Consider the following 19,539-nt stretch of genomic DNA (forward strand, 5'->3'; position numbering starts at 1 on the left):
CAAAAATCCAATGTCTGTGTTTAGTCCCTGATTTCTAGTATCCAGCAGGTTGATGAAATGGAGCTCATAGGCTCGTCTCTGGGATGTGTTGTGTAAATTTCCCTTGAGGATCAGGACTGAGAGATTGGAGAGAGAGTGGCCCTCCTGTGAGAAATGTGCCCCCACCGGTAATTGGGTGTTTCTGTCTTTGATGGATTTCCGGTGTGCGTTCATTCTGGTGCGCAGTTGTTGTCTGGTCTCTCCTACATATCTTCCATCAGGGCATTTGGTGCATTGGATGAGGTATACTACATTCCTGGAGGTGCAGCTGTAAGATCCTGGGATGCTGATGGCTCTGTTGTGGGGTGTAGTAATAGGGGGGGGGGGTGGAGATGTGGGGGCAGGTTTTGCATTTCTTGTCATGGCACGGTCTGGATCCTTTTGGTGTGCTCTGGGCTTGAGGAAGTTTGCTTCTGGTGATGAGGTTGGCGAGGTTTGGTGGTTGTCTGAAGGCTAGGATGGGTGGCTCCGGGAAGATTTTTTTAAGAATAGGGTGTTTTTCTAATATGGGTTGCAATTTTTTGAGGATTTTCTGTACAGGTTCAAGGGATGGGTGATAGGTCATAACCAGCGGAGCGCGATTTGTGGGTGTTTTTCTTCTGTACTGCAGCAGTTCTTCACGTGGTATCCAGGTGGCTCTTTCAAACGTGCGATCTACCTCTCTGGAGGAGTGTCCTTGGTGGGTGAAAGCCTTTTTAAGATTGGTGAGGTGGCAATCCCAGGTGTTCTCTTCAGTACAGATGCGGTGGTATCTGAGGGCTTGGCTGTATATCACAGCTTTTTTGGTGTGTTTCGGGTGATTGCTGGTTCTGTGCAGATATGTGTGTTGGTCTGTGGGTTTCTTGTATACTGTGGTCTGTATTTTACCCTTCTGGATACTGATCCTTGTGTCTAAAAAGGGGATGTTGGTGCTGGAGTATTCTAAAGCAAGTCGGATGGAGGGATGGTGACTGTTGAATTTCTGGTGGAACTCAATTAGAGATTCCCGGTTCTCAGTCCAAATGATGACGATGTCATCGATATATCATAAGTACAGCAAGGGTTTGATGGTGCAGTTCTTGAGGAAGTCTTCTTCCAGGTGGCTCATAAAAAGGTTGGCATACTGTGGGGCCATTTTAGTGCCCATAGCTGTTCCCATCATCTGGAGGAAGTGTTGATTATTAAAAGTGAAATTCAACACTTCCTCCAGATGATGGGAACAGCTATGGGCACTAAAATGGCCCCACAGTATGCCAACCTTTTTATGAGCCACCTGGAAGAAGACTTCCTCAAGAACTGCACCATCAAACCCTTGCTGTACTTATGATATATCGATGACATCGTCATCATTTGGACTGAGAACCGGGAATCTCTAATTGAGTTCCACCAGAAATTCAACAGTCACCATCCCTCCATCCGACTTGCTTTAGAATACTCCAGCACCAACATCCCCTTTTTAGACACAAGGATCAGTATCCAGAAGGGTAAAATACAGACCACAGTATACAAGAAACCCACAGACCAACACACATATCTGCACAGAACCAGCAATCACCCGAAACACACCAAAAAAGCTGTGATATACAGCCAAGCCCTCAGATACCACCGCATCTGTACTGAAGAGAACACCTGGGATTGCCACCTCACCAATCTTAAAAAGGCTTTCACCCACCAAGGACACTCCTCCAGAGAGGTAGATCGCACGTTTGAAAGAGCCACCTGGATACCACGTGAAGAACTGCTGCAGTACAGAAGAAAAACACCCACAAATCGCGCTCCGCTGGTTATGACCTATCACCCATCCCTTGAACCTGTACAGAAAATCCTCAAAAAATTGCAACCCATATTAGAAAAACACCCTATTCTTAAAAAAATCTTCCCGGAGCCACCCATCCTAGCCTTCAGACAACCACCAAACCTCGCCAACCTCATCACCAGAAGCAAACTTCCTCAAGCCCAGAGCACACCAAAAGGATCCAGACCGTGCCATGACAAGAAATGCAAAACCTGCCCCCACATCTCCACCCCCCCCCCCTATTACTACACCCCACAACAGAGCCATCAGCATCCCAGGATCTTACAGCTGCACCTCCAGGAATGTAGTATACCTCATCCAATGCACCAAATGCCCTGATGGAAGATATGTAGGAGAGACCAGACAACAACTGCGCACCAGAATGAACGCACACCGGAAATCCATCAAAGACAGAAACACCCAATTACTGGTGGGGGCACATTTCTCACAGGAGGGCCACTCTCTCTCCAATCTCTCAGTCCTGATCCTCAAGGGAAATTTACACAACACATCCCAGAGACGAGCCTATGAGCTCCATTTCATCAACCTGCTGGATACTAGAGATCAGGGACTAAACATAGACATTGGATTTTTGATACATTACAATCTGCCTGGCAACTGACTCCCCAGCCCAGCCCAGCCCAGCCCAGCCCCTGGCTTCTTTACTTTTCATTCCATCCAGGAAGAGCACGCAGCAACTGCTGCAGCGTCCTTAGCCTGACGAAGGGTTTTTGAACCCGAAAACTTGCTTAATAACTATTCTCCAACCATTTGGGTTGCTCTAATAAAAGATATCAATTCACCCAGGAAATCTTGTCTGCCTATATCCTTAGACCAACACAGCTACAACCTAAACCCCTTCCCAGTCCAGTATTTTTCTAAATTTCTTTTCTTTGGTTTCAGTCACCAGGTTTTATCATGTTGTGGTAAAAATGAGTGCATTTAACTAATCATGTGTTTCAAAAAATTGGACCACCACCTTTTTTGTTAAGTGACAAAAGTTGAAATCCTGGATATTTCTGGACCTTTGCCTTGGTGATTTTGGGGTAGTCTGCACACCTTCCTGAATATTTAAAAGAAATCCAAAGGAAGGGTAGAGAGAGGGGAGGATTTCTTGTAATTTCACACTTGAGGTAACTACAAGTGTGTATCCTACTATTGTTGCTATATCTTTCTAGATAGACACTTAATATATTGAGTTTAGTATACTGTGACAAAGAGATAAATTATAGTGGTGATAACCACAGTATCTCTGTACCAGCTCTTCAATTATGATTTCAGAGTTGTGATCATTCCCATCCCATGACAACATACTTTAGTCATACCTATGAGCATTGGTACAATACAGCTGGTTTTGGCCCTGGGCTAAAGGGACCCACTGAACCATGAAACTGATGAGACAAATTTTTTGCACCAGTGCTTTCTAGAGATTGATGAAAGACCAGTTCCCATTTTTTGCAAATTATGTTCAAAGGTTTTGAAAGAGTGTTAAGTTTTTATGGATATTAGAAAAGAGGGTAGAAAAGATCTGGGAATAAAAAAACATGTAAACAGTCGCACAAACTTAAAAAAAAAAAACCCAAACTAGCGATTACTACTAAGTGCTGGTGCACTATTCTGAGTTTACTGCTGTTGCTTATTTTACATCCTTCCTTACATGCGCGTGCACACATGAATACACGCGTATCAGAGGAAACGCAATATACAAGTAGTGCATTATTGCAATTCCCATAAAGCTTTTGTGCAGCTATTTCAGTTTTTTTAAATTAATTTAACTTATGTACTGGTGAAACTGGAATGCTGTTCTGCTGTGGCTTATCTCACTTCTGTGGTTTCTTTCAGCTTCCAAACAAAGACCACAAAAAGGGAGAGGAACAAAAAGACAACAATTCCATTGGCACTGAATGCAGCGAACCAAGAATCATGGATCTGAAATTCAACTCTTCAAGGAAATACATTTCTATCACTGTACCTTCCAAATCGCAAGCTATGTCACCTCATATCAAGTCCGTAGATGATGTCGTTGTTCTTGGCATGAATCTCAGCAAATTTAACAAACCTACTCAGTTCTTCATATGTGTTTTTGGAGTTTTTATGTTTTATCTAATCTATGGATATTTACAGGTAAATTTTATAGTGTCATATTTATGCTAGCAGCCCTTTCTTCTTCTGTTTTACCATATATGTGTTTCTAAAATGATGGTGTTTTTATTGGTCGATCTAATATCTGCTTTATGCAGCTATGTTTTAAAAAGAAGAACACTGAAAAGATGAGATTGCAAAGTCAAGCATTCAAAAATAGAAAACAGTACGTGCTTATGAAATTAGAGTGTATCATAATGTTATACACAAGAGGGCTTGCTTAAGGTTGGCTGGGCAACCTTAATTCTGCCCTTTCAGGTTCCTTGAGTGCAATATTTAGCAATTTTAATGTTTTTCTAATAAATATTTTTTGTATCCAAGTACCTAGTCCTTTAGGAAAACACAAATTTCAGAATAGTCTGTTCCTATATGGTTTTTGAGCAAGCTTAAAACCTTTAGATCTGTAGCAAATCACTCGCACCATTTGAATAACACATACTAATAATAGGTAGAAGTGCACCAATATATTAGTCCATATCTGATCAGCACTGATAAAACGAAAATTGACATTATTAGCAATCAGATTTTTTTTGGCCTGTGTAGTCAGTGTCACCAATTTGAATGCTGCGTGCATGTGCTCAGCCAGGAAAGCAACCCAGCAACTTGGAGAGCAGCATGGTAAGTCTGTGCAGGGGAATGGGCATGGGGGAAGGAAGGAGCAATGGGGGGGACAGATCAAGGCACAGGGAGGGAGGGAGCGGGGCAGGGGCAGGCACTGTCCAGCCAGGGTGAAGCACCCGGTGGAGCCATGGGCAGCTTGTCTGGAGGGGTGGGAAGCAGGAAGCAGCTCACTGCCACTGCAGGCACCCCTGGGGAGGCAGGAGCATGTGCTCCCTGGATTTGGGCATGGGGCAAGGGCGAGCTCAGGGCTGGTGGCAGCACCACCCTCTTCCTGTCAGGGGCCGAGCTGGGGCTGTGCTGGGGACAGGCAGGTAGGACTGGAGCTGGGAGCTGGGCTACAAGAATTTTTGGGGTGGCTGTAGCCCCCCATAGTCCGTTCCCAGCACTGCTGCCGCCCACCCCGAGCGCAGCCCTGGCCCAGCATTCTCCCACTGAGAAGAGGCCAGCGAAACCCTTGGCCCCGAGCCCTCAGTAGGCAGCCTGCCCTCACATTGTTTACACATTCTGGGGTCACATGCCCCCCATACTTCCCCAGGGGTGTGCGCAGCAGCGGGAGCTGCCCGTACGTCCCCTGGACAAGCTGCTCACTGTTCCATCCTGCACCCCACCCTGGCTGTGCAGTGCCTGCTCCAGCCCCACTCCCTCACCGTGAGGGCCTCGATCTGCCCCTTCCTCCCAACAGACTTACCAACCTTACTGCTTTCCGTGTTGCTGGGCTACATACTGTCAATCAGATTGGTATCAGCCAATATGGCTGGTCAATAAGTGGCTATCGGTATCGGCCCAAAATACCTTTATTGATGTACCCCTATTTATCAGCTCACCCCTAGTAATTCCTCTCTGCACAACCACCATGAAGATGGATGAAAAATGTGCTTTGCCTATAGAGATCAAAACTGTTTGCTAAACAACAAAGGAAATGCTGGATGTTTTTGGAATCTTGGTTTCAGTTCTAGGTTTTGCGTTGGAGTGTTCTCTACAGTTACTGAATTTCTGTGCCCAGGTGGCATTTATACACATACTTTTTTGTCCTCTGGCACACTGGACATCTGCCACTTCAAAGATCCGCTGTTGTGGACATGAGCTGATGTGATCTGTGGTGCGCTGCGTGCAGTTGTATAAACGGCAAAATGCATATCAGCACGCAGAAAATGGCAGCGTTGTGCTTTTGAACTAAAATACCTTGTGTGTGTGCATGTGTGTGTTAGCTCAAAAGCGTGCCGCTGCCGTTTTCTCAGTGCTGATGTGCATTTCGCCACTTATACAACTGCAAGCGATGCAGCACTGGGCACTTATGTGTGTAAAAATGCCTGGTGTGACTCAGCCAAACTGTTAATCTCCATTTCAAAGCATGCACCTACAAAAGCTTCTCAAGGAAATGGTTATAAGAATTTTGACCAAAAATATACTTTCCCCTAATGTCAGTGTCAGAAACAGCTGAAGAGTTTTTGTTGAAACTTTTAAAAGGAAAAAAAAAGTTAAGCCAAGGCAGTTATTTTGTTAAAGTTATTGGTAACTGAGAAAAGAGTCTTATCCTGGAAAATATTAGGCAGGCAACCTGTAGGCATTGTCATCAGCTCTGCCTATAATTGACACCTCCATATCATTCTGTGTGCAGTACTGTATGTAAAATTTTTCATAACATTTTTTTCAACGCCAGTTTTAATATGCTAGCAGCCTGCAGACTTATAAATTCCCGTGTGCTACTTAAGTTAGGTACTCAAAATATTACGTGTGGATTCTTTAGAAATGAAAATTTCTAATAAACTTCTCTCTTAAAGGTGCTGATTTGTATATAACTTAATCTTTATGAGCAGTTTATGAATTCTGGCTAGAACCAGAGTCAAACTTAAATAAATAATTTTGAAAATTCAGTTAAAAACCCAGACATCAAGTCCTTTCCAATTTGTGATGGATGGTCATGGTTCTCTGATGTATTGCTCCATTAACTTTGTTGTAGTTGTCCCTATTTTTTTCACTGAATCTTTAAATCATGCTTTTCTTCAATACTTAAGTGACACATACTAATGTTTATAACTTAAAAGCACAAGAATTGCAGACTTGTAATGAGAGAACCGGTCCACTAATCACGTTTTAATGTTTTGGGTGTAAATGTGTTTTCTTTCAATAGGAACTGATATTTTCAGTGGAGGGTTTTAAGCCCTTTGGTTGGTACCTTACATTAGTACAATTTGGGTTTTATTCCATTTTTGGACTAATAGAACTTCAGCTTATTCAGGACAAAAGGAGACGGTACGTATTTTTTAAGTGAGCTTAAAAAGTAAATATCTTGATTTGTTTTGTTTTTCCAATTTGATTTGAAAAATCTGCCTTCTGGTATTTGAATATGAATATTGCTGATACTATGCAGAACATTTTGAGTCAACTTCATGGATTGTCATAGAATAAAATACAATATTTCATAAATAGAGTTGAGATTTGAAAATATATACATCCCTCTTTTCTGTCAACTAGCATATGTGTGTGCAAGCGTGTGCACTCTCATCCGTATACTGAAGGCAAAAAGAGCCAACTATCTTTGAAAGTATGTTTGAAAGCTTTCAAACATGCATTTAATTTAGCAAGTCCTAAAATGGCAACCTTTTTTGTATTTGATTGTTAAGCTTAATTCACTAGAAATTTATGCTACTGTGCACATCTGTATCAGAAACCTTAAAACAAGTAAATAACTTTTCCTATAATTCACATATGTTTCTATGTAAGCAGCAAGATAAGTTACCATTTTAGGCATTGATCCTTTAGAGATGTACAAATGGGCACTTTAAAATCTGTATCTAGTCATTAGATTACTGTCAAGGGATGGCATGCAATATTTAAAGCTGTGTTACTCTGCTTCTCAGAGAAGCTACTTCTGTGGAGTTCCACTATTCTGCTTCTGATACCTTAGATAAATTAGGTTTCTGACTGCATGGCTCAGCATAGACATGCCCATTAAAGACCATTCTTTTTGGTGGGAGCAGAGGGGTTACTATATTTACTGACATTTTAGAGAAAACATTTGAAAAGGGTACATTGTAAGTGTTGCTTTGTTTTTTCTCTTGTGCCTGTGCATTTCTGTAGTATTAGTGTCCATGATTTTTCTTTCCCCCGCTCATCCCCAATTTGCCTCACCAGTGGTGATCCTTGGCTAAGACTCTGTCTGTTAAACTTTTAGATTATAACACACTTTTATAGACAGCTTCTGGAAAGCATGATTTATTTTAGATGCTGACAGATTCTAAATTACAGAACCATTTGATATATTCTAAAATGAAGTAATGTGTCAGGTTACACAGAGTTGTTAATTTGTTAAGATTCTTTTTAAATGGGCATTAATATGTTTGACAAAATGGAACCACCTGTAAAAACTAGTGGAATGTCACTATATGTTACACTGGAAATTATATTGAAATTACATTTTCTCTAATCTGGGTAACATTTTGTAAGTACTTAAGAACGAAAAATATCATTATTATGATTCTGCCTTTTCTTTGATTTAGAATGTTTATGTAATCTCTCATCCTCCCTGCCCTGTGTACAGCATGCCAGTTTTGCATAATTTGCTGTGAATAAAGCAAGACTTGACCTTGTTTGCTGTTCCCCTTTGCAGATATTTTTAGCTTGCTCTTAAATTGGCCAGACTTGATGCACAGCATGTTTGTGTTGATGAATTCACTTCACAAACTTACTGCTGTAATATTTAGAAGCATTCTGTTTGTATGCAAACTACAGTTGTCACCAGGTAGTAATTTCACCAGATCAAAAGTGTAGTCATCTGAATGCTCAGATACCTCGTACTGACAGTTAGTTGGTTGAGATTTGGCATTAAACTATCTTCATCCTATTCTATGAAGTTATTAAAGAAGCATGACATTTACTTGTAATTGACTGTGGGTTTTTCCCAACTTCTAAAAATAGAGAGAAATTCACTTTATTTTAACTTTACAAAAATACTAAAAAAAAAAAAAAAAAATCCGAACCATAAATATTTCAGAAACTTATGAGCATTTAAACATGGAAGTGGTTGTAATAGAAACTGTTATGCAGTTATCATGAGGGAAAATTAGTTAAAAACAGAACTGAGATTTAAGAGATCTGGGTTTTGTTCCCAACTTCCTGTGCTGCCTTTGGTCTTTTACTTAATATTTTTGTGCCTTGGTTCCCTCATTTGTAAATTGAAATAATGTCTGAGAAGAGTGCTATATATTAACATATCATGCTATGTTTTATACTTCTTAAATAAAAGGCACTGAAGTTTGAAGTATAGTTAATTTAAACCGAGTTGAAAAATATTGAAATTGCAACAATTTTTATGCAATTTCAGTAAAAAACTGGGAATCCTAGGGAAATTTTGGCTCATTTTTAAAACTTTTTTTTCTTTTTTTTTCACAGTATGAAAGTCTTTCTTTTTAGAAGTGTTACATATTTATATAAAAAAAAAACAACCCCTCCATCTGTTTATATTTTGCAGAATTCCTGGCAAAACCTACATGGTGATAGCCTTTTTAACAGTGGCTACTATGGGTTTATCAAATACCTCACTAGGATATCTAAACTATCCTACTCAAGTCATCTTCAAATGCTGTAAACTTATTCCAGTTATGATAGGAGGAGTCTTTATACAAGGTATGCCTTAATCTTGCTATAAAATGTTTGTTAACTTTTATTAACAGAAGTTTTTTAAACCCAACCCTTTTTCTGTATAAAGTTTTGGTTTTAACAAACCACCTTTCTTAGACATGCAAAAGTTCCATTAAAAATTCTCAAACATTTATAATTTATATAAAAGAAACATGATTAATTTTATATTTAATGATGTCATTATCCAAAAATAAAAAGAGGGTCTGGTGAATGAATCTCACTGAAGATCATAACATAGTGATTATTAAAAAAATATATATGGCATACTTAAATATTGTGTTTTAATAAGAATCACAGTATATTATGAAAAATTCCCACTCTGTCCTGAAGATGCAGTGCTGCTTAAAGTCGATGAAGCTTCAAGCAAACAATATTATTCTAGTACAGAGCTCAACATTTAATATTCCTGTTATAGTACTTAGTTCCATGTATTATAGTCCAAGTAGAACATTGTGATTCTTTTAGGAGGGAGACGAAATAAAATAGACAAGTTAAAAAAGTAAAATAATTCATACTAGAAGGCAAATATTGTACATATAATTAAAACTTCAGGTTTTGTCTCATAATGGAATCTTCATATGTCATTTTAATTTGGTATCTTTGGGTCACTTTATAATGTTTTTGGATTATATAATACTATATATTCAGCAGCTGAGAACATATTTAAAGTACTGTTCCAGGGGAAAGGAACATGTTATTCAGATGATATGCTTGGGATCTCGCCTTATTCCCCAAAAAATAGTTGCCTGGAACTACAGGATTCTGAAGTAGTAGCAGGCAACCGTCAATCCTTCTGTGTCAATCCTTCTGTATATGTGTTAGAGCACCAGGACCTTCGACCAACACACACACACACAGATCTTTCTTTACCCCCCTTCCACCCTTTGGATACTGTTTCAGTGACCTAAAAGCCCAGACATTTGGTGCCTCAATGGCTGTGGTTATATGTGGAACAGGCTCCCAAGGGAGATGGTGCTCTCCCCTACCCTGGGGGTCTTCAAGAGGAGGTTGGATATGCATCTAGCTGGAGTCATCTAGACCCAGCACTCTTTCCTGCCTATGCAGGGGGTCGGACTCGATGATCTATTGAGGTCCCTATCGACCCTAACATCTATGAATCTGTGTGCATCCAGGAATTGAACCCATGCCTCCCGCATGCCAGACAAAGATTCTCTCTACCACTGAACCACAACAGGAGGTCTGGATTCTAAAGTAATAGTTCCCAATCTGGCCTGTTAACCTGTTGATGGTGGTCTGCAGAGAGATGGCTAGCCAAATGGCAAGAGCTGTTCTTGTTTCCTTCTGTCATTACATTTAAAGAGAACTGAAGTATACTAGATACATGGGAAAGTAGTATTAGTTAAGTAAACAATTGTTCTTCCTGAAGTGATATCAGTTCCTCCTCAATTGAAGGAAAAATAACGTTTTTGCCACTGTGAATAAAAGAGATGGCTCATAAGACAATTTTGTTATCAAGATGCTCTTTACGTTATGAAAAAGTTTTGGAACAGTTGCTGAATAGAGAGGTACATCTTACGTTTTCTCCTCAGATGGTGGGAAGCAGGACATTGGGTCTGTGTATATCAATGGAGAACTGAATGAAGGAGATACTTTTATTTGCTTACTGCCCAAATAAACACCAAAACAGATTTAAATCTAACACTGATTACATGGTCATATTCATGTTGTTTGTATTGTCTGGGTTTTTTTTTTTAATAGGAAAACGTTATAATATTGCAGATGTGTCTGCTGCAATGTGTATGAGTCTCGGCCTAATATGGTTTACTTTAGCTGACAGCACAGTCGCACCAAATTTCAACTTGACAGGTAAAGAAGCATTGTACTTTATGCTTTAATAAAATTCTTATTTTGCCTAGAGTGAGTATTCCATAAAAAATTTTAGGAGTTTTTGGTGGTAATGCCTTAAGGTGTCATACTGAAAATGTAGATTTTATTATATTGTTGCACTAGCAGTACTACAGCTATGGTAGAAGAGGCACTTCCATTCTGAGTCCCAGTTCTTAGGAGCTTATAACTTTCCAAAAATATTACCCTTTATATTTTTCTTCAGTCCAGAAATAAAAGTTTTTGATAAGTTAATAAATAAGATGAAATTCTGTTTGACTGTTTTTTAAACATTTAACTTAAAAAGGTGAGTTTGGTTTTGCTAAGTAAATATTTCAGACTTTATATTTTTGGAAACTTTTTCTCTACTTTCATGTTTTCTGTAGAATTGACAGTCTCAATGACAAATGCTCAGAATTATAAGCCAGTCAATTGACCAGTCTTAGTTGACCAGGTCATTGTCTCTGTTTGCATAATAAGTGCTCAAATATTGGTGAATACTTCAGCAAGCTAAGGATTCCATTATGTAGGTTTGCATCATGGTGCCATCTGTTAGTAAAGGCAGTGTTGCAGGGGTCAAGATTCACACAGGCAGACTCCCCTCCCTTCACTAAGAACACAAAGCTCCTTCCTATATATGCAGCCATAGTACAAGCCTTCTCTTATGTTTAGAGACAGGTGGATCTTGCCCTGCTCTTCTCCTGAGTTCTTGTAGGCTGTTAGGCCAAGTGGGGCTGCAGTTTTGCTGCTCCTGATTTAGATAGCTTCTGCTATAGGGGTGGGCAAAGTATGGCCTGTGGGCTAGATCCAGCCCACGAAGGGATTCTATCTAGCCTGTGGTGAGTTCCTTGGCCCTGTCTGGCCCAAGCGTAAGGGATCAGCCTAGGCCATAGCATGTGCAGCAGGTCATGCCACCCCCAGGTGCAAAGTGGGGCAGAGGTGTCCCAGCAACCAGACTCAGCTTCCTGGTAGCCCCTGCAACAGTGGCTCACTCTGGGTGCTACCTATGGACCTGGCCCCCCAGCCTGTCCACCCCACACCCACTGGTGAGGGGGGAGTAGGCAGGTTGGCAGGGTCTCCACAGAGACTGGGCCAGGAACCCTTCAGGCAGGGCATGCTCAGCCAGGCAGATAATGGGGCCGCAGGCAAATGGGGCGCAGCTTTCTGGGAGCAGGATGGGCAGAGGCAGAGCTGGGATCATGGGGAGATGACAGCACGAGGACTGGGGCAGAGCCATGATCCTGCATCCCTGCAATAGGTGTTGGTTCTGCAGGCAAGGACATGCAGGGAATGTATTGTGGCTTTGCCCTGATGCCCTGGTCCTGCTTGCCTATGGGTTCAGGGCAAAGAGGTCTGGGAGAATCAGTTGCTACCTCCCTGTGGCAGAGCACTGTGTGTGTCTGCCACTTTAAGGGCCTGGAGCTGGCAGCCTCCAGGTGCCTGACGAGGGCAGCCATTTTGAGGCATGGGCTGCCTATATAAACAGGGCAGTTTGGCTTCAGGAGGCGCAGGCAGCAACATCGCTTGGCCGGTGGGCTGCTGAGAACAACCTGGAGGTAAGGGGGAGCTGCAAGGGGATGGTAAGGAGGCTCCTGGTCCTTGGCATGACCTGAAACTGCACCCTGCCAGGAGTGGGTGGCCTGGTGGGGCTCTCAGTGGCACGGGAGCCCCCAGGAAATGCCAGGCCAGTTACCACCCCGGTGAAAGGTGGGTCGGGGCGCCTTAACCCCTAGCTCCCACCACCGGGTGGGTAACCCTATGTTTGGAGGGGCCCAGAGGGCGGACCCTGAGAGAGTGAGTGAGTACAGGGCGTGGTGCTCCGGTTGCCCCTGGGAGAAGGGAGTAGTGGCACGGTGAGGCCCGAGGATAGAGAGTGAGGGGCTAGAGACCAGCCCAGAGTAGAGAGTACCCTCGACTGGCCCAAGCTGGGGCCAGGACCAAGAGGGTCAAAAGGGCCAGGGGCCCACCACGAGGGACGCCCAAGAGCCAGGGTCCCGGGGTCCCGACTGGCCTGGAGGTGGGCCAGGGCATGTGGCCGAAGGTCCCGGGGGGACCACACCCGAGAGGGGAATATAGCTTCGGGGGGACTAGGTAGCCTGGATGACGGCAGAGAGGCCGCCTGATAGGAGAGGATCATAGAGGGGTCCTGTATGGATGATTCTGGGGCCCAGCGTGGGTTCGGTGATTATGGGAACACCAAAATGCCATCTGCGAGGCTTGGGCTGCGGTATTGGGGAGGATAGGAGCCGCAGAGAGCACCCCCTGGCATCGGGGCACTAGATGGGCAGCCTCCCGCTGAATTGACATCTGATTGAATCAATTGTCATCAAAGGCGTGGCGCGCAAGATAGGCGGGCGGTTGCCCACAGAGACAGGGGGCGGGCCGTGGAGATCGGCCCCGAGGAGGCCCCCCGTCACACTCCCCCGCACCCCTGCTGGGCTGGCCTTGCTCAGGACCCCTCCCTACTTCTTCCCACTCCCCCCTAGCCCTGCAACAGCTCATCAAAACTTCTTAAGTGACACTCCAGCTCAAATAATTGCGCATCTCTGCTCTACTAGCTGTCTGCTGCAAGTGCAGGCAGCTCTGTTCAGCAAAGAGAAGAGGAACCTCTGAGGTGGCCCAAGCTTCTGTGATTACCCTGGGCTTTGTGGAAAGGATGGTCCATTTGTTTCTTCCCTCTCTATGCAGTATGGGAGTTTAAAAACCCAGGAAGTGAGAAAACATTTTGTTGGCTGGAATCTTGTGGAATAGGAGCAGTTAGAAACAGACCTAGCTAGGTAGTGGGATGCTTGAATACAAGCTTCTGGATTGTGAGAATAGTAAGGCATTAATAAACTACGAAGAGTCAAGAAAAGCCAAAGTAATCTGTGTGGAAATTGATTACTAGAAGTGATTATGAAAAAACTGTTAAAGCGAAGTGCAAGTTCTGTTCTTCTGAGTAGATAGCATACAGTTAGAATGGAGAACTATTGGTCGAATTTTTCTGATAGGTATCTAGCTGCTGTCAAAGATTAGATTATTTCAGTCACACCATATGAAAAGGGAAACTCATATGCCTCAACATTTTTCTTTGCATAATCCTTCAACTTCGTTTGGCATCATCATCCCAAAGCATGGGATCTTAAAGAGAATAAAAGTGGAACTTAGCACAATTATTTTTTCATTTTCTAATACATTACATTTTCTGATTTTGCTATTTTGTGTGTGTCAGTCTCAAAACTTTTCACTCCTGGAAGGTCTTCACTTGTTCTTCAAATTGGGTATTAAGTTTTTAGACAAAATGCCCAATGACCAGAAAATAGACATCACCATATTCTGGTACCCATGCCAGAAGTACACCATTTTGTGTACTTGAAAACATTAAGTGCTTCTATACATCCAATTTACAAAGTTCCAAGTAGGAAACAATTTGAAGGAAGCCTTCTGTATCTTAAAGTGGGAGAAATGAAATGAGCAGAGTTGGTGATGTGATTGCATAAGTTCCTCGGTTGTCTCTGGTATCTTGATGGAACAGTGTCAGTTTCATAACAACTGACAAACACTGAGTTTTGCATTCTAGTGAACAACTGAGCATCACTTCATAGCCCAATATAATTGGCAAATCTGGTCCACAGAAAGTTATTTCTGTAGTGACTGGCCATCAGGGGTCCTAACAAGTACCCCAGCCCAGACTAATTGCCCAGCTGGCCAAACCTACCAGGCTTTAACTAGCAGTCCCACCCTATCTGATGAACCAGCTGGTCACTTGGGGCTTCCTGATTTGGCTGCCTGGGAGAGCAACTTCTCCAAGTCCCCTATGGCAATACAAAGTAGGCCAGTGAGTGGTTTCACCTGTAGGTCAAAGAGCACCAAGCACATGACTTCTGAACCTGCATAGCTTAACTCCAGTGTCTTTTGGATGCAAAACTCAAAATTCATTTTGTTGCTTGAAACCATACAGAGCCCATTCAGAATATGGAGAGTGATAATTCTCTGTTGTTTGAACCCAAGAGTGATGGTCTAAGCAGAAAAAAACCCAAATTTGTGAGAATGGTGAGTAAAGTCCTTATGAAAGCTGAAGAGGAAAAAATTGAGGAAAACTCCAAGATAAATCAAGTAACCGCTCCCCTGCACAATGCTGCTTGGCTTCTTGAACCATGCTTCTACAGCACCCTTTTTGCAGAGTACCCTGGATTCAGATGATGACCTTGTACTGTCTAGTGCAAATTATAAATTATGTGGAAACAAGTGAAAAGTTCTGGCAAAAACAGCAAATCGTAAAGCAAGAAGCAAGTGTTGTTTTGTAAAACAGTGCAGAAAGCAGTCCCAGCAACAGTATCAAATGAGATTGTTTCATTATCATGGAAAGAGTTGTGTCCTTGCATTCTGGCTACATTGGAAGACATTTTTTTTCAACATTTCTGTGTGTTCCAACATGTGCAGAACAACCTAGTTGTCATTTTGGGAAACTGTCCATTCAGAAGCCAGAAATGTACTGCTGAGAACCATGTCACAATTTAGGGTTGGAAAAGAAAAGGGCTGATAAAGAATTGAGTAAATATTTGGATGAAGAGGAACAAGTGGTAGGTACTCATGAATTTGATGACAAAAGTGAAAGATGAAGCAGTGGAGACTGATTTTAAAAAATAATGTAAAGCAGAAAGTTTAGGACTTGGTATGCTGCCACCCTGTCATGACTGCTTTCGGAACCCTTTTTTCATTTATATTTGTCACCACTTTTATTGTTTTAGACCTCTTTTTGGTCTTCAGTAATATTCACATTTAATAGTAACCAAACACTGCTAGAAAGGATGTAATAATTCTTAAATTGTTTTAAATTTTATTTAATAGTTTTCAGACTTTAAAAGGTCTCCCTTATATTGGGGGGGGAGGAAGGGGAGGGGTTTGTGATTGAGCATAAGTTTCTAACCCGGTACAAATTATGAAGTCTTTCTTGTAACTATTCTAATAAATTAATGCTTTTAAATATTTGACAGTGTTTTTACATTGGCAATATTTGCCTCGTTAGTATACCAGTTTATTTTATGAAGTGTCTGAATGCAAATATTTGTTTAGCTCTGTTCATGATTTTGCTATGTTGCCTTTTTAATAGTTTTATTTGTGTGTATTAGAGCTGGAAAACATTACTATTTCACATCTGTGAATTATAGGATCTACTGCATATATTTAATGTACATTTTAGTCAGCATCACACATGACTGGATGTGTAGTTGAATGAGAGAAATGGGTATGATGTGAGGATGGTATGACTTTTGGTGCCTACTAAATAAGTGTGCCCAAATGTAACTCCATATCAAGGTGCATATTATTCCTTCTGTTTTCAGAATGGGTTTTAAATGTAAAAATGCAAAATTTAAATAGTCCACACATTTAAACATTTCTTACGGGGTTTTTTTTAATTTGGTTGGAAAGATGTTGCAAACTGAAGGAACTGGGACTATGTTGATGCCAAAATTAATAATTGAGTGAGAAAATCATCTATAGATACTAGTGTTTGAAAATTGTTGCTATAGCACTACAAACAGTATTACCTTTTAGTTTTTAACATGCCTTGGATCTATTTCAACCAAAGATGTATTGATACCCAGAATATAATAGGTCACAAAACTGGGGTTTGAAAGACTGTTTCACATCAAAAGACTAGGTCCAAGTTCTCTTCCTGGTTCTGGTACTCACTTTCTGTAATCCTGGGCAAGTTACATCTTTACCTTGATTCCCATCCTACTTATTTATCCAATCGTATTCCCATCATACCTGTTTAGTGTTTCAGACGGGAGAGGGTGTAGAAGTTAAGTCTTTTATTTTAGTAGCCAAATGATGGAGGTAGAAGGCAGCTTAGTACATTACCTAAGAAGCATGCTTGAAGTTGGCTTACAGGAGTATATGTACTGCTGTCATTGTTTTCCCAATTTAAGTGTGACATTTCTAAAGAGTGCTTACTATATAAGGTAATATTACCTTGTCCTTTAATAGTTCTGTGTAGTTTTATTCCATGACTCCTGATGACACCCTGAAGAAAACTGCAGTGAAGATGTCCATAGGAAGCAGAAAGTAAATTGACATTTGAAATATATTCTAGGATAGTGAAAAGAAAACCTGGCTACAGACTTAAACATATTGAGCCTTTCAAAACAACGTTAACTTTTTACTTTGGATTGTAACTCCAAAATGACAAATTCCTAGGAATTCACTTGCCTTGTGATACTGTCTAGTTGCTAGTCACCAAATAACATCAGATTTCCTTCTAGTGGCTCATAATCATAAACACATTGAAAGCATTTACACACAAACTTGAATGATTCTAGCGGAAGCATTTCTTTACTCGCATGATTTAATCAGAATTCTTTAAACGTGCACATTGTCAAGGGCAAATCTATTTACATGTCACAATTTTGCCTAAGGAAGCAAAACTGTGCTGTGAGGTTAAACAGAACAAGTAATCTTTGCTGTCTGATACAAATGTTAAAAACAGAAAACCTGAGTGGTTTAAAGCATCAGCTTGATGAAAAATTGTGCCATGCAGAATTTTGTAAATTAGATTTAAGGCTCCTTAGTACCAGTGGAATCCAGGGGCAACATTGTTGTTGTGCAAGAGAAACACATTGGCTTAATGAAATATACCTCACTCAAGAATCTGTTCATCCACTGCTCTTGTCAGCAAAGGAAACAAAGTGGCATTTGCCAGTGCACTTTTGTATTTGTAACTAGGAAGGAAATGAATTTTTAAAATAGAATAGATACTTAGAGCTCAGCAATTGCTGTTGGCATTGTCATACTGGGAAGTTGGAAGTTAGTTTTCTCAAGCAGCTGTGATTGGAAGTATTGTGCTTTTTAAAAGAGGGGAGACCACATATAGAAAGGGTACATTTTGCTACATCTGTGCAGCAACCAACAAGAGAAATTTTTATCTAGGCTACTGGCAGCACTAGTCAGTGTTAGGAACACTGCCTGGAGCAATAGGAGATGATGGGTTCCATGCCCACTCTTGTCCCCTCTAGTCTTCTTGTACAGAGAATTATTAGCTTTATTAATGTTACAATAAAGGTGTTTGGCTGGGCAGATTTTTAAATATCAAAATATTTGAATTGGGATATTGAGATATCATTTTGTCCATTTAGTCTTAGACTTAAATAACAGATTAGAAAACAGGTTTTTTTTTCTTTAAAGGCGAGGTGAATTGTTCATAAACTTAGCATGGAATAAAACTTCAAAGCATTTTAATAAGGCAAAGATTTTTTTTTTCCCAAAAAAATACAAACTCCTATAAGGTACCATAGTGCATGGGAAATAGTTCATCTACTTCAAATTATTTGTGTTTAACTGTGGGATAAGTGCCCCCATCAAATTTTTTGTGGCGAAAGGGAAGAATTATGATGGATTTTTTTATATAAGAAGCATCCAGTAAACTTTGGTTAATTTCCACATTGGATAACTCGCCATTGTTCCAGTTCTTTGCCAATGACTGCCCCTCTCTCTGCTTCCCTTTGCTACTAACTCCTGATGATTGGTCACTGCTGGACAATTCACTATTATTTACCTTCCTATTGGAATTGTAAATTAAACAGTTTCCTATATGCCAGTACAAGAAAAGCAAAATTAAAATAACTTCTAATGGATATAGTTTTAGCTAGCATTTTTAAAATGATACCCCCTGCAGTTCAAGATTTATGAGGGCAAATTTGAAGTGGCACTTTGTTACTGTTCTGCATGTTTAGTAAATCAGCACTCTGAACAGTTTTCTCCCCTCTTTACTTTCTTGAAGGTGTGGTCCTTATATCCCTTGCCCTCTGTGCAGATGCCGTTATAGGAAATGTACAGGAAAAAGCTATGAAGTTGCACAATGGTTCCAATTCAGAAATGGTAAATACCTGACTTTAATTTAGTGTTCTGTCACACTGGCTATATTATGACGTTGACAATCAAACTGTAATAGAACTAACTGAATGGAAGCAAAGGGTTGGATAGATATGAAATTAGAATTTCTTACCGTTTTAATCCTTGTTAAGTCAAGATACAAAAAATGTGATGACAAAGAAAAATTACTCATTTTTGCCTTGCATATAAAAAGAATGTGCATTTGGTGCACTGCTCCTTTTTTGACCCTTAAAGGCACACATTTGTCTATATTTTTACGATCAAATAATATTTTAGAGGTTGCAATATTTGCTTCTCCCTAATTGCACTGAATATTTACATAAATGTGGATGTATGTTACTGTATTTTCTTGCATACAACACCTGTTTTCCAAAAACAACTGTTGGAAATGGAGTATGCATTGTATCCAAGAAATATGGTACAAGCAATTTTTGCCACTTACCAGACAAAAGCAAAGATAAAGTTTGTGCAGAATCCACAGAGACCTACCTAGCTGTTGTTACTCAGTTGCTTATTACAAGAAATTTCTTTTTTTTTTTTTTTTTTTGCCTGCCTTCTGCCTTTGAAAAACAAAATGCATATCTTATTCAGGGGCCTGTATG

At 40.8% G+C, this 19,539-nt stretch overlaps 1 protein-coding gene across 6 annotated transcripts in view; it reads left to right on the forward strand.

Annotated features, from left to right (window-relative positions):
* SLC35B3 (solute carrier family 35 member B3) overlaps positions 1–19,539 on the forward strand; it is a 42,934-nt gene that overhangs the window by 4,734 nt on the left and 18,661 nt on the right. For 3 of the 6 annotated variants that reach the window (XM_059724438.1, XM_059724442.1, XM_059724439.1), the window contains 4 exons: positions 3,656–3,937; positions 6,708–6,829; positions 9,048–9,202; positions 10,937–11,044. In XM_059724438.1, coding sequence (XP_059580421.1) covers positions 3,656–3,937; positions 6,708–6,829; positions 9,048–9,202; positions 10,937–11,044 — 667 coding nt within the window. Of the gene's footprint in view, positions 1–3,655; positions 3,938–6,707; positions 6,830–9,047; positions 9,203–10,936; positions 11,045–18,824; positions 18,923–19,539 lie in introns of all 6 variants that reach the window. The other 3 variants (XM_059724440.1, XM_059724443.1, XM_059724441.1) reach the window with 3 other exon arrangements.

Source organism: Alligator mississippiensis, chromosome 3 (assembly GCF_030867095.1).
Source record: "Alligator mississippiensis isolate rAllMis1 chromosome 3, rAllMis1, whole genome shotgun sequence".
Lineage (NCBI taxonomy): Eukaryota > Metazoa > Chordata > Crocodylia > Alligatoridae > Alligator > Alligator mississippiensis.